Source organism: Penicillium pulvis (assembly GCF_028828015.1).
Source record: "Penicillium pulvis strain IBT 33274 chromosome Unknown contig_1_segment0_segment0, whole genome shotgun sequence".
In the NCBI taxonomy this organism is placed as follows: domain Eukaryota; kingdom Fungi; phylum Ascomycota; class Eurotiomycetes; order Eurotiales; family Aspergillaceae; genus Penicillium; species Penicillium pulvis.
The window spans coordinates 2,290,598-2,304,353 of record NW_026643074.1 but is presented as its reverse complement, the minus strand read 5'-3'; the positions used below and the strand labels follow the sequence as shown (position 1 = coordinate 2,304,353).

Sequence of the window (13,756 nt, the reverse complement as noted above, 5' to 3'; positions counted from 1 at the left end):
TCATCCTTTGAGCTCTACCTTGCTTTTTTCTTTCACAGGCTTCATATTCACAACTTCTCAATATGGCTACCAGGAAATGTGCTGCTGTTGTTGTAGGCGCTGGCCCGGCTGGTGTGGCTGTCATGGGCAATTTGCTGGAGCGCCAGCTGGGCACGATCGCCTGGATTGATCCCAGCTTTGAATCTGGCCGTGTTCACCGCAAGTATCGCGAGGTTCCTAGGTTTGTCTCTACACGCTCAAGAGCGTTCGCAGCAACTGACCACCAATTTACAGCAACACCAAGGTCTCACTCTTCCAGGCCTACGCTACAGCCGTGCAACCCTTTAGAACCGTCATTGAGAACACACGCCAACCCAATGCTTTCACCACCATGGCCAAGCTGGATCAAGAGAAACCCTGCCATCTCCACTACGCAGCCGACATGATCCGCGGCCTAACAGACGGCCTTATGAAGAGGGAGGACGTCTACGCCTGCCGCGGCTTCGTCACAGCAGCCAACCTAGGCGACAGGGTTAGTCCGCACTTACATGCGCACCTTGAAGCCATACTAAATAACACCATCAGACTTCAAATACATCAAAGTGGATCGTTCGCATCAAACGCGATGACTCCGCAGACGAGGTAGAGATTGAGACATCTCGTCTGATCCTCTGCACAGGCTCCCATCCAACCAACATGCCGGTCCCAGTCCCCGGTCTGGATATCGAGTGCTTAGACCTCGACACAGTCCTCAAGCCCTCTGAACTCACACAGATACTACCCACATCAACACCTACTACCGTCGCCGTCGTAGGCGCCTCCCACAGCGCCATCCTTGCCCTTCTCAATCTCCTCCAGCTAGCTAGCTCTTCACACCCGAATCTGCGTATCAAGTGGTTCACCCGTCACCCGCTCCGCTACGCTGAGTACAAAGATGGCTGGATCCTGCGCGATAACACTGGTCTAAAGGGTATGGCTGCGGACTTTGCTCGCGCACAGCTTGAAGATGATAAGCTCCCTACCTCGTCGGCTGGTGAGGTTATTACTAAGATTGATTGTGCGGGCGGCGAGGCCCGCGAATCTGCGCAGTATCGCTCTCATCTACCTGGCTGTGACTATATTGTTCAGGCTGTCGGGTTTACTCGGGATCCATTGCCGCAGCTTGCTAAGGATGGCGCCTTACTAGCTATGGAATTTGATCATGAGACGGGTCAGTTCCATGAGCGTGGGAATGGTGCTGTGATCCCCGGACTATTTGGTTCTGGTATTGCGTTCCCGCAGCGGGTTGTTGATCCCTATGGGAATGTGGAGTATGCGGTTGGTTTTTTTAAGTTTATGAAGTTTTTGAAGAAGGTTGTTCCTTCGTGGGGATCTGCTTAGATGGTCTTAGCGTTTATTGCTTACAGAGGCTGGCCCTTGCTAATTTTTCAGTCTTTGTAATTGGGTTTTTGGCATGGAGTCTATCAATATTGGGGTTTGGTCATTAGCTTAGCTTTGATTGGGCTTTTATACGTTACCACGTTAGGTAGCTGTGTCATGTCTACTAAACGAATTCAACATCAAACAAATCTCAATTGTGTACCGGTAGTCCGCCGTTATGATATGTCCATGAAAGTCTCAAGTTCCCAATGTCATAGATCAATTATCAGTCATCTGAATTTCCCCATCTCGGACATTTTCATCATCAAATCATAAACATAGGAAAGAGTCCATCTCCTCGACTCTCTTCTAAGCAATAAAACCATATTACTCACAAGAAAACAAACCAGTGACCCGGGGTCTCATCACATCACCAAAATCCCCACAATTCCAACAACCCAAAGAATCCCTGGCCTAATCACAGCCCCCGCACTAGTGCTGTCAGAAGTGGAAGTCGAAGTCGACGTCTCCGTTGCAAACGCTCCAGTCCCCGTAGCCGTAGCCCGATACTCACTCTGACTAGCAACAGCCTTATCATCATATCCAGTAGCAGTAACAGTCCACGTATTAGTAGACTGCGACCAAGTAATCACCGTCCCACTAGGCGGCGCCGAAACCGTTCCACCAACATTACTGAGCGTCGAAGTACCATTCGAAGGGAAATCGCCCGGTCTATAGAATTTATCCGAAGGATCCGTGAACCCGATATTCTGGCAATCCGTTGAGCTAAGCGAGCTGTCGCAGGAGTCCCAGGCAAAGTTTGGAATCGAGTCGTAAAGATTTGGGTAGTCGGATGGGAAGAATATGCCCCAGAGATCTGCGCCTGCGAGGCGGGGGACTGTGTTTGGGCAGACTTGCCAGGAACTGGGTTTATGTATTAGTGGGAATCTTCTTATCTGGAGTGGATGGCGTACGCTGAGAGACTGGCGCTGCTTCCGCAGCATGCACACTCCGTAGCTGTGTAAGCATTGTTGGCGATGTTGGCTAGGTTGCCTAGATTTGTTACGGCGCTTGTGGCGGTGTTTACTATTTGGTCGGTCACGTTCATGATACAGGAGACTTGTTCCTTCCGTGCGGTCAATGTGCTTTGGAGGACCTTGCCTAGATCACAGGAGCAGCGGTTCGGCGCATCATCTGGGGCTGGCCAGAAGGGGATTGGCTCGATGGCGCTGGGGCAGATGGCGAAATACTGCTGGACGAAGAGTTGGTATTCGCATGAGTAGACCTGGGATGGATGTTAGTTGACTACTGACGTGCTAGTTGGGATCCATTTGACTGGGTCTGATCATGTTCATACCTGGTTCCAGCATGAGTGGGCCATGCAGTTGATATACTCTTGGTGCGCGACACAGCCACAGTCTACGCTGCAATTGGCGTCGCCATTACATTTGCTTAGGCAGGAGCTCCACTTGTCTGCGACGTCGCGATTGCAGGTCGAGTAAACGGATGAGGCTGCACAAGCACTGGCTGTGATATTGGTCTGGCTGTGGGCTAAGTGCACGAAGCCGAGGATTGCGGCAACGATGATGGGGGTGATCGACGGCATAGTGGGGAATTTCTTTTTTTTTTGTGCGTAGGTGATGCACTTGAGTATGAGTTTGATTTTGCTTCTTCTTGTACACCAAGCTTCAGATTGCTGAAGAGCCCTGATGCAATTGAGGAACTTGATCTGCACTGTTCGATCTAAAAGAAAGTTGGGGATGCACAGCAGGTTATATAGATCTTTCGACCCAGTTAATACGTAAGAAGTGGCATAAAAATAGAGCAGGAAGTGAGGGAAAAGTCCGTCGAATATCGGCTTATGTATTGCATGTTGCAGCGCTCACTACACTCTTTCGAGCGGGACTGCTATTGCAGAGTGGACTGGCTTGTCATTGCTCATCTCTTCCTGGATACCGTCGCACAAGTAGAAAAACATAAAGACGCGGTCAGCCATTCAAATGCGTTGCTGAGATCCATGCCCCCAGGTGTGAATGCTGCATTATGCATATCTCACATGTAGGCAGTCATGATTTTCTTCAGTTTGCAGTTGAGCGGTCGACTCGTCAGAAGGGACTTTGGTTTTAAAGGGGGTTTCATTGTTCCTGTGACTCGGGTTCCTGGTCCCGAACGACGAGATGCTAAGTCCCTTGCTGTCAACACGAGGCGGCGCCCTTTCTATAATGAATATGACGATCCTTGCATGTGCATATGTCGATCCCTCGTAAGCTGGTATTTTTCTCTGAGGCAGTTGATTGCTAAGAGTAAGCTATACTTGGGCATTGGCTCTCCCTTGTTTGAGTCCGGGTGTCTTCCGTGTATGCCCAAAGGCTTAGAAGGTCTGAGGCCTGAGTCTTGCTTCAAGTCGCTTGACAACAAGCTATGTTCTAATGTTGATTTCCAATACCGAATGTAGTCAGATGAACCTGTCGCCGAATCCGTCCAAACTAGAATGATATGGCCTGAAACACATGGGAACAGGGTTCAATTAGCATTCGATCGTGGCGGGGTTTAGGCAGAGAAATAGTCGATTGACCGCTATTGTTCGATATGTCCAAGTGACATTATGCAGTTCGGATGAAAGATTAGATCCGATCCGTGTTTGCATCTGCATTGACGTGTTTGTTTATGACAAATTGAACCTCACGTGAACTGTCGAGCCCCAATGACTCTCGCAAGTACAGTATAATTCAGTCCAAGAGTTATGCAACGAGCCTGGACGTCATCGCTAGATAAGAAAACAAATTGGTAGAGATACCGTAATCTGATAGGATGAGACGGAAAGAGCAAGTGGAACCCCTGGTCGCTCAATGGAGCAACATCCCCTGAGACTACTCGACGCTAAATGGTGCCGGTCTCCACTGTGCCAACAACAAACACAGACTAAAGTTGATCCTCATTTTCCCCTACAAGAATCCCATTTTATCTCCGCTAATGGGTTCGCCTTTCGCCTTTGACCGTTTGTTCCTGCGTATATCCTTTCCCCTTACTTGTCAAAGGCTGGTTGCTTTTATTTGTTGATTTTGCAAGGGGTTGACTGTCAGGTTGTACAAAACATTGTCCGCTCAACTTCGTACTCGTTTATCTCTTTATCTCTTCATAAATGACCATCGGCAACAGTTATCACCTGCCACCAAGGATGACCCACCGTGCCGATCGAGGCGGAGCGCACGAGTCATACCCAATACGTATGTGGCACCGCTACGTTTGACGGAGTGCAAGATTTGATGTCAGGATCGAAAAAACAAAATTCTTAGAAATGGATTGGTGGAACTTTTTGTACATTAGTTTCCGTAAGTAAGATTAATACATGCAATACATTTGTAACATAAAACGCTCAGTTGCATCCAAGCACCCAAGATGTGATGTAGTTGAAAAAAGATGGTATAAAATAACCAAAATGACATCCTCCAAAAAGGAAGCAGCAATGTTGATACAGTGAATGTAGATCAATGCCAAATCGGACAAGACGGGAGACCAAAGTCGTTCCTCGTCTTCAAGAAAAGAAATCACACATGGCTATACAGAACCCGGGAAGAGAAATCCTCCACAGATTTACAGGAGAGCAGCAGCACCGGCAACAACGGCCAGCATACCAGCGGAGACACGGGTCATGCCAGCGGCGTTGGTGGGAACGGAGGTCTGGGAAGCAGTGGAGCTGGCAGAGCCCGAGCTGGAGGAGCTGGAGCTGGAGGTGGAGCTGGCAGTGGAAGCAGTGGACTTGGTGGAGGCCGAGGTGCTGGTCACGGTGGACATGGTGGTGGCAGCGCTCTTGGTGCTGGTCGAAGAGGTGGAAGTGGACGACGAGCTGCTGCTGGTGCTGCTGGTGGTGGAAGACGAAGCAGAGGAAGTCGAGGTAGCTTCGCTGGTGGTGGAAGCCGAGCTCGAGGTCGAGGTAGCGGTGGCAGAGGCAGTCGCGGTAGCGCCAGCAACGGTGAAGTAAGGCAGGAAGTTGTAGTCAGATGAGTCACTGTCATCCAGAATCTCGATGGTGTACTCCCGGCCCTTGACCAGGTCAGTGGGAACATCCCAGGTGTAGGAACCGCTGTTGTCAATGTCGGCTGGGATTGGTCAGCATTGGATCTATGATAGCATTGATAGGGTACATACAGGCAATGGCATCACCAGACTCAGCAGTGGTGACGGAGCCCCACTGGAGACGCAGGGAAACAGTGCCGCTGGTGGTGGGATCCCAGGTCAGGGTGGTGGCATCACCGGCCGTGAAGACATAGCCACCGCTGGGGTTGCTGAAAGGGTTGGCAGTGCTTGAGGCGGAAACCAGAGCCGAGAAGGCAGCAGCAGCGATGATAGAGTAACGCATTGTGTATGTGATTAATTAAACCTTGGTTGGATATAAAAAGTGGGATGCTGAATGATTTATACTGCGGGATATCAAAAGAGTGTAAGCGCAGAAGAAAGAGCGGATAGGAGAGAAAGAGAAGCCCAACGAGGCACGGGAATTATCCCCGGGTTTTATAAAAACGAGCAGCCGCAGTAATTGCCCATTTTCGCAGGAAGACACCGGCTGCGCTAACAGTGGGACTAGCGCAAAGTCCCTGTGGTGAGCGGAGTCACAAGATCGGATTGGCTGGGGCTGGAGTAAATTGGTGGAATCGGTCCACGCTCGTGGCGCTGATCCACGAGTGAACGCCGTTCTTTCCCACCACTGAACGCCCTCGCTTGCAGTACCTTAAATGACATCTCCACTTGTCTGCCTCTCTCGGCTAAGGGTACAGACTAGGCACTACTTCGGGGATAATCGTGACCCCAAATGCTCTTTGACTTTTTAATTTCTGGGAGGGTTTTTCCCCTTTTTTGGTCCAGTGGATCCCTCGTTTTTTTTTTTTCTTTTCTTTGAGCACAGTATTACGGTTCATATTGTGGATTGACTTCTTAGATCGGTCCCAATTCCCTACATTTAGCCTGTAAATCAAAATAAATACTGCGATCCAAACAAAACACGTCTTAAAGCGCGGTCATGTTTATCACATTTTCCGCCACGCGACTGAGCCTCGGCTTTAAACCCCGACTAGGAGACCCTATCACTCGCTAACTGATCGAAAATGCCTTAAATCCCCGACAATGACTTTCGAGGTTCTCCCAAAAATAGTCGGTATTTCCTGTGGTCCAATCCACCGCTAAGCATCGTTAGTGATAAACTTCGATAAATTACCAAAATAACGCCTAAAAGGCTCCCACGGTTCGTGCACAGCCTCGCCTAGAAAAAAAAAAAAACACTAAAAGTCTCGTATCTTTATTATTTCTGCTTTTATTTTATTATATTTCTGGTGTCAGCCTGGATCCCTTAGCCCGCCTCTTCCTAACCCTTTGTTCAATAAAAAGCCACCGGAGTTTGTTCCAATACTCTCCCTCCCGTTAGGCAAGGTGATCATACTGCCTTGGACCCCAATATTGATATTATGTACATCAATGGGTATCTTCATCCCCAGATCGATTAATTAACGCGATGCATACGGGTACATGCAGGGCTAAGCTATGACCCTTTAGTCACATGCTGCGTGCTATAAAGCCATGTACACCCCGCAAGCTCGCCATGACCTCCTGAGGCTGACCCCAAGGTAACATTTCTTTTGCATTGCGCGTTCACATCAAATGTCCGGGGTTGGATGGGGGCAATGTAATTGCTACTTAGTTCTACCAAACCCTGGATTACTACTCCGTATACTGAGACCTTTTAAGGGTCTTGTGGCTAATCTGGTGGATACTGCATACGTACGCAATCCCTTATCAGCATATACACGAGGGATATGATACATATGGACGAACTGTGATCATCGGAGTTGTAGATTGGTCAATGGCTCGGGTCGTGCCGGCCTCTGAGACACTTTCTCGGATTTGACATGTTCGTGGTGAACGCTGGTAGGCTCGGGGCCCATAGCCTATTTCCAAGGTTCGTCAGCTTATATTAATCTTCTTTATTGGCCAACCCGTGGACATCTGCTTAGAGGAGAGGATTTAATTATATTCGCGATAGATCGAGATCTGGCTAGTGTAAAGGGTATGAAATTACTAGCATGATGTTTTGGTATTTTTCCATCAATTCCTTCATATCCGACCATGTCTTCTGGAAAAGTGCCACGGAGACAAAAATAGACCTGAACTCGGGAACTGAGGCTCCGCGGTATCCGACCGAAAGTACTGGTCAGATGTCGGAGCAATTTCAGGGCGCAATTGACAGGGAATTTTCCACTCTTTTACAGGAAATGCCGGTGTGCGTTGGTGGAGTTCACGCTAAGCACCCATTTGCGGGGCGTTCGCGGTCGCTTCCAGTAAACCATTCTGGCCGAGCCAGAGAATCATCTCCATTGCCCGCTTGTCTTCCTCGGTCTTTTGCTGATCAACCAGCTATGTGGGCCATTAGTAAAGAGACACCTATATTTAGAAGGAAAATACTCACAGCTTGAAAAAGTCCCTTACGTCCCTTCTTTTCAACGGGCTTGCTCTTGGGTCCTTGTTTGGGAGCATCATGGGAGAATTTACATTTGTCGCCCCGATTGCACTGCCCAGTGCGAGCAAAATGACGGCAGCTTTGCTTCTTGCCTTCACGAGGAGGTGGGGCCACCCGCTCGGGTCCCTCGCGCCGTGAACTAATAGCCTCTGGCGCAGAATCATCGCTGCCGGAGTCCGAGTCACTGTCAGACTCGGAGCCGCTAGAGGAAGTCCAGTCGCTGTTGTCCGAGCCATCGGACATTAGATCCATAGCATCCACACCATCAGGCGCCACCGTAGTATTTTGAGTATTAGTGACGGATAAAGACGTTTGTTCCTTCGCTGTGTCCGTGGTAGCCATCATGGGGTCCACTCCATCCGATGAGGCTGAAAGACCCAGAGATTCGGCGGGTGCGCCATTTGGCTGATCTTGTTTCAAGCCCAACACCTTTTTTTGTAGCGCCGCAACTTTGAGGCGTGCCGCTTCTGCTTCAGCTTCGGCTTTGGCAAAGCGTTTCTGCTCTCGGTCCAGGGTGCGCCGGATTTTGTCTGCCTTGCGCTGTGCCCGTTTGGCCTCTTCTAGAGCTGGGTCCGCTTGGGCGTCGCTGAGCTTTCGCCCAGTGTTTGATGGGGGACTTTGTTTTTCTATTTCTTTGGCCTTCGCTTGCTCCTTCTCCCGGCGCGCCGCTTCTCGGGCTGCTTCTCGGGCGGCGTTCGCCTCTTCAGCGGCCTTCTTCTTTTCTTCGATCCGAGCTTGTGTGGGGAATTTCTTCTTTCGTTCTGCAATCCACGCGGCGATATCGGTAGGGGACTGCAGGGTGGCCGTTCTGCCTTTGTAGGTAAATTGTAATGGTCCAGCATCGGATGCAGCTTTGGCTTCCTCGTCCACATGCTCCTCTTCCTCGCTAGACTCATGTTCGTCCGTTTTAGGCGTTAATCCAAGCAGGTTGTGCTTCCTCTTCCTCTTCTTCGGCTGGCGAGTGGCATCTACCGCGGGGGGTGGTTTGCATGGCAAAGGATTCCCAAAACTTGGAACAGGCGGCGGGGCAGGGACCTTAGGCACCGTGGACTGTGGTTTATTAAATGCAGATGCATGGTCTCGTTTGCCTGGGTATCGCGACTTGGGTCCATGATTTCCATGGTTTCCATGGTGGGAACCTCGGTGTCCACCGCGGCCATGTCCATTTCCATTGCCATTCCCATGTCCATGTCCTCCGGGTGGACCGGCGTATGATGGCGGCGCTTCGGCGCCCCAGTGGAGTGAGCCCATAATCACCGGAGTATTTTGCGGTGAGGCGTGCTGGGGAGTCGGAACCGGGGAGTATGCTGGCGCAGGTGGTGCAGAGTAAGAACCAGGGTGTGCATGATTGGCGCTATTATAGCCAGGTAGTGGTTGGTAGGGTGCCGATCCAGCGGGCTGTGGGAAATGTTGAGGTGGGTAGGAGGGAGGGTTCGAAGGGTGTTGGTAGTTTGTTTGCGCATGAGAGTAGGGTGTGGGAGGCATGTACGACGTTGCGGACATAGGATGAGGCGGGTATCCATAATTTCCTGGTGTAGAGTTGTGACTCGGAGGATTGTACGAAGGCCGACCAGCGTCGGGAGAGTAATGGCCAGCGCGGCCTCGGTTCATATGGCCTCGCCCGCGACCCCGTCCACCTGCTCCTCGCCCATTCCAGTGGCCATTCCCATACTGTGCAGAGGGGTATGCTGGATGTTGCTGGGAGACAGTCGGAGGAGGAGGTGGAGGTGGTGGGAAAGAAAAGCCCTGGGAGCTCATGGTTGCCACCCTGATACAGGTCCCAGGCAGGGCTTCAGGACCATAACGGTGGTCATAAACAAACACAGAAAAAAATCCGAAAACGACATCTTCTGCATGAAGTTTTCAAGCTCGATAACTGACAGCGCAGATCACGTGGTCGAGGTACCAGATACTCGATGCTGATTGGCGCGATTCCCGCTGCCTCTTTTTTTTCAGTGAATTGTGTCTGGTGACCAGAGGAGCATAAGGGCTCTAGGGCAAAGAAATCTGTGCAACCCGGTAACTCAGCTTGGGTTTCATTTTCTTCCCGTCCATATACGCCAGTCGCCATGTTCATTCTTGTATGCCCTTGTGTGATACTGCCTGAAAGAGCCGTTCACTGACTGCGGGCAGACTACCATCTCCGATCTGATCCAGATTGCGCCCCAAGACTTCTCCAAGTTCAGTGCAGTGGCCATTGAAGATAATATTAACGAGAAATATGCCAACAAAGTTTGTGGTTATGTGAATGACGTTTGGATCAAGCGAACTAACATCATCCAGGTCATCCAAAAAATCGGCCTGTGTATCAGCTTTTATGATCTACTTGAGTCCTCAGATGGCTTGATTGGCCACGGAACAGGCCTTGTCAACGTTAATGGTCAGTCTACACCCATATACTATATCTTGACATCAAGCTCATTACTGATTCGATCTTAGTCAAATTTCGGATGATTGTCTTCCGCCCTTTCAAGGGCGAGATCATGCTGGGAAAGATTGCCAGCGGTACCGAATTGGGAATCAAAAGTACCTATACCTTTGAAGCTTCGTCTTTGCATCAATTTCTAACACAAAGCAGTTGGTGTTGAGTTTTTCAACGACATCTTAATCCCGCCTGAGCTGCTTCTTCCTGGGGCCAAATTGTAAGTTCTCTTTTGATTCCTCTGAAACCACACGCTAACGAATCACAGTGACTATGCGGACCAAGTATGGACCTGGGACAATGACGACGGCACCACACTATATTTCGACGTGGGAGAAGTTGTCCGATTCCGCATTGAGACGGAAGAATGGCACGATCAGATTCCCACTGGGCCAGACAGCGATCAAACCGTCACAGAAAGAAAGGCCCCGTACTCGATCATCGTATGTTCCACTCCTTGCTAATTGGTTCATCCCCGCTAATCAAACATCCAGGGCTCAATGCAAATGGGAGGTCTGGGACCCGTGACTTGGTGGTAGTCGAAGATTGTTGATGTGTGATGTCCAGAGCGCAAGTCTCTTTCCTTTTATTTAAGTCAGATCAGATACCCATACCAGCCGGTACATAGACCGTTCAAATTGAAACCATTTAGAGGATTAATTTTCATTGTAGAGTACAGGAAAGTTGATTTGTACGTTATTCTCGAGGCATTCACTCACTCATGAATGCCAATTATATGGCGTAGACTATATTCAGTCCGCAAACGGCTTATCGGCATCTTTCAATCATTTACCGTCTTTTGTTTCACGCTAGATAAATCCTAAATCTTAAATTATGAGTTTATTAATCTGAATCCGGGGTTCCGTGCTTTGTCCGGGCTGCTTGATAATGATGTGATGATCGGTGTAGTAGATGGCGGAATCTCGCAATTATGTTGCACCATCACTCCGATCACTCCGGCGCTTCGGAGCGTTCAGAGTTTTCGCCGAGTCAATGGCGCGGCTACATCCGGCAAGTGATCCAATAGTGGATCTGTCAGCGTCTCTGGACCAGTCGTAACACGACGATCGATCATCTGCTTCAACGTAAAAGAAACTAGGTTCGATTTTTTTCTGCCAGTTCCATAGATCTAACAAAGTATTTCTTTGAAATCGCCCCCCAATTCTGCAAGGCTGTTCCTGGAAAGTTCTGCTTGCTAATCGAGGTTTTGATTTGGAATTTTTCGGTGATCTCATTGATAAAACACAACATCGCTCCTTCTTTTCCTTCTTCTTACTCACTCTCAATATCATACTCTTCTTGCACAATGGGATCATTCGAGAACGGACAGGCTACTGAGCGCCGCTTTGGAACCCTGGCGGTTCACGCCGGTTCCCCTCACGACCCCTCGACTGGTGCTGTTATTGCTCCGGTAAGTTAACATTCTTCAATTGAAATAATTCACCAGCTAATGAATCGCAGATCTCTCTTTCCACTACCTTTGCTCAGACCAGTGTCGGTAGCCCCGTCGGTCTGTACGAGTACACCCGCAGCTCTAACCCCAACCGGTCAGTCTCAAGTCCGCCCCGCATTTGTCATCCAGTACTAACATACAGCGCAGGGATAACTTCGAGGCTGCCATTGCCGCTGTTGAGCACGGTAAATATGCCCTTGCTTTCTCTTCCGGCTCCGCAACCACTGCCGTCATTCTGCAGTCCTTGGCTGCCGGGTCCCACATCGTCTCGGTCTCCGACGTGTACGGTGGTACCCACCGCTATTTCACCAAGGTCGCCAACCACCACGGTGTTGATGTGACCTTCTCACCGGCCATTGAGGAGGAGATGGAGAAACTGATCCGCCCCAACGAGACCAAGCTCATCTGGATTGAGACTCCTTCCAACCCCACTCTGAGCCTGGTGAACATCCGCGCTGTCTCCGAGATCGCTCACCGCCATGGTATCCTGGTTGTTGTTGATAACACCTTCATGAGCCCTTATGTTCAGAACCCCCTCACCCACGGTGCTGATATCGTCGTGCACTCCGTCACCAAATACATCAACGGACACTCCGATGTGTTGATGGGTGTTGCCGCTTTCAACTCTGAGGCCTTGAAGGAGCGCCTCACTTTCCTCCAGAACGCCATTGGTGCTGTTCCCTCTCCCTTCGACTGCTGGCTCGCTCACCGTGGTTTGAAGACTCTTCACCTGCGTGCTCGTGAGGCCACTAAGAACGCCACCATCGTGGCCCAGGCCCTCGAGTCTTCTCCCCACGTTATCTCCGTCAACTACCCCGGTCTTGACTCTCACGCTCAGCGTGCTATTGCCCTCAAGCAGCACCGCGACGGCATGGGTGGTGGTATGCTCAGCTTCCGCATCAAGGGTGGCAAGGAGGCTGCCCACAGCTTCTGCCAGCACACCAAGATCTTCACCTTGGCCGAGAGTCTGGGTGGTGTCGAGAGTCTCTGCGAGGTTCCCGCCAGCATGACCCACGCTGGTATTCCTCGGGAGGAGCGTGAGGCCGCTGGTGTTTACGATGACCTTGTCCGCATCAGCTGTGGTGTTGAGGACGCCGAGGACCTTCACGCTGATGTGCTTAAGGCACTTGAACTGGCCGTTGCTGGTTCCAAGGCTTAAATGACATTGGCATGCATGGAGATATTGAGCCCTTGATTTGCATTTTTCATGACGAAATTAGATAATAGACGATTCCCTTTTGATCCTCTGCTCCAATTTGGAGCTTTGGCTGAGCAATTTCCACATTTACCTTTACATTTTTGCTTTTAGCTACCGATCGCATACAAAATAAAACAGTTTTCATCTAGCAAACCAAATTCCTTATATCACCATAGAGACTTGAGCAAGGGGCCCTTGTATGACCCTCACGACAACGCCTTGAATCAGGGTAAACACTGGTCAATCCCGGCAAGTTTACAAAGGTCTTGGCGCACTGCGCTAATCTCGGCTTCGAGCTGGGAACTTGATTCACTGTCCTCTTCCCATCCATCTTCTTCGCTATCAGAAACCAACTTCAATTGTGAATGGCCATCACTGCCTTCCCAAGAGTTGTCCGATGTCATTCTCGAGTCTATTTCATCCCAAATAGTGTTTTTTACCATCATATCGAGAGCTGTCACTCGTTCTTCAAGTGAATCCATCTTGATCTCAAGTAAATCATTGTGCTGTATGGTCTTGCTTGCATTCATCTTGAGAGTAGACACTTGCTCTTGAATTGATTCCATCTTGCTCTCAAGCAGCTCATTTCGCTTTAAGGTGGCGTTCAGTTCGGATTGTAATTGGCGGCATGTTTCTGAAAGTGTCTCCGTCTCCTCGACTACCTCTTCGTCGACTACCTTGGGTATCTCTTTGGCAGCTTTCATTTGGGCGATTTGGTCTGGCTTCATATTGAAATCATCGAATATCTTTTCCAATGCTTCAAGGCCCTCCACGATAGCGCGTCCGTCTATCTCTCCTGCCCTTGTCGTCGGGGGAAAGGTTATCTCAAGATTCTCC

At 49.9% G+C, this 13,756-nt stretch overlaps 7 protein-coding genes across 7 annotated transcripts; 3 read left to right on the top strand and 4 right to left on the bottom strand.

The window, feature by feature from the left end:
- Positions 1-62: 62 nt before the first annotated feature.
- Positions 63-1,359, top strand: N7503_003807 (uncharacterized protein; the record flags this gene model as incomplete). Its single annotated transcript, XM_057063354.1, has 3 exons — positions 63-220; positions 274-511; positions 565-1,359. The coding sequence occupies 3 exons, from the start codon at positions 63-65 to the stop codon at positions 1,357-1,359; spliced, it is 1,191 nt and encodes a 396-aa protein (XP_056924269.1).
- Positions 1,360-1,763: 404 nt separating this feature from the next.
- N7503_003806 (uncharacterized protein) lies at positions 1,764-2,944 on the bottom strand (the record flags this gene model as incomplete). The annotated part of the gene is made up of 3 exons (XM_057063353.1): positions 1,764-2,262; positions 2,313-2,623; positions 2,696-2,944. The coding sequence occupies 3 exons, from the start codon at positions 2,942-2,944 to the stop codon at positions 1,764-1,766; spliced, it is 1,059 nt and encodes a 352-aa protein (XP_056924268.1).
- Positions 2,945-4,932: 1,988 nt separating this feature from the next.
- Positions 4,933-5,698, bottom strand: N7503_003805 (GPI anchored serine-threonine rich family protein; the record flags this gene model as incomplete). The annotated part of the gene is made up of 2 exons (XM_057063352.1): positions 4,933-5,438; positions 5,488-5,698. The coding sequence occupies 2 exons, from the start codon at positions 5,696-5,698 to the stop codon at positions 4,933-4,935; spliced, it is 717 nt and encodes a 238-aa protein (XP_056924267.1).
- A 1,931-nt stretch (positions 5,699-7,629) lies between these two features.
- On the bottom strand, positions 7,630-9,604 carry N7503_003804 (CCCH zinc finger protein; the record flags this gene model as incomplete). The annotated part of the gene is made up of 2 exons (XM_057063351.1): positions 7,630-7,743; positions 7,796-9,604. 2 exons carry the CDS (start codon positions 9,602-9,604, stop codon positions 7,630-7,632), a joined length of 1,923 nt encoding a protein of 640 aa, XP_056924266.1.
- A 311-nt stretch (positions 9,605-9,915) lies between these two features.
- N7503_003803 (DNA-directed RNA polymerase III subunit RPC25) lies at positions 9,916-10,807 on the top strand (the record flags this gene model as incomplete). Its single annotated transcript, XM_057063350.1, has 7 exons — positions 9,916-9,927; positions 9,980-10,078; positions 10,130-10,226; positions 10,286-10,372; positions 10,425-10,488; positions 10,537-10,711; positions 10,763-10,807. The coding sequence occupies 7 exons, from the start codon at positions 9,916-9,918 to the stop codon at positions 10,805-10,807; spliced, it is 579 nt and encodes a 192-aa protein (XP_056924265.1).
- Positions 10,808-11,479: 672 nt separating this feature from the next.
- N7503_003802 (cystathionine gamma-lyase CYS3) lies at positions 11,480-13,005 on the top strand. Its single transcript, XM_057063349.1, has 3 exons — positions 11,480-11,679; positions 11,730-11,815; positions 11,869-13,005. The coding sequence occupies exons 1-3, from the start codon at positions 11,575-11,577 to the stop codon at positions 12,878-12,880; spliced, it is 1,203 nt and encodes a 400-aa protein (XP_056924264.1). The 5' UTR covers positions 11,480-11,574; the 3' UTR covers positions 12,881-13,005.
- A 138-nt stretch (positions 13,006-13,143) lies between these two features.
- N7503_003801 (uncharacterized protein) lies at positions 13,144-13,623 on the bottom strand (the record flags this gene model as incomplete). The annotated part of the gene is made up of 1 exon (XM_057063348.1): positions 13,144-13,623. The coding sequence occupies one exon, from the start codon at positions 13,621-13,623 to the stop codon at positions 13,144-13,146; it is 480 nt and encodes a 159-aa protein (XP_056924263.1).
- Positions 13,624-13,756: the final 133 nt, after the last annotated feature.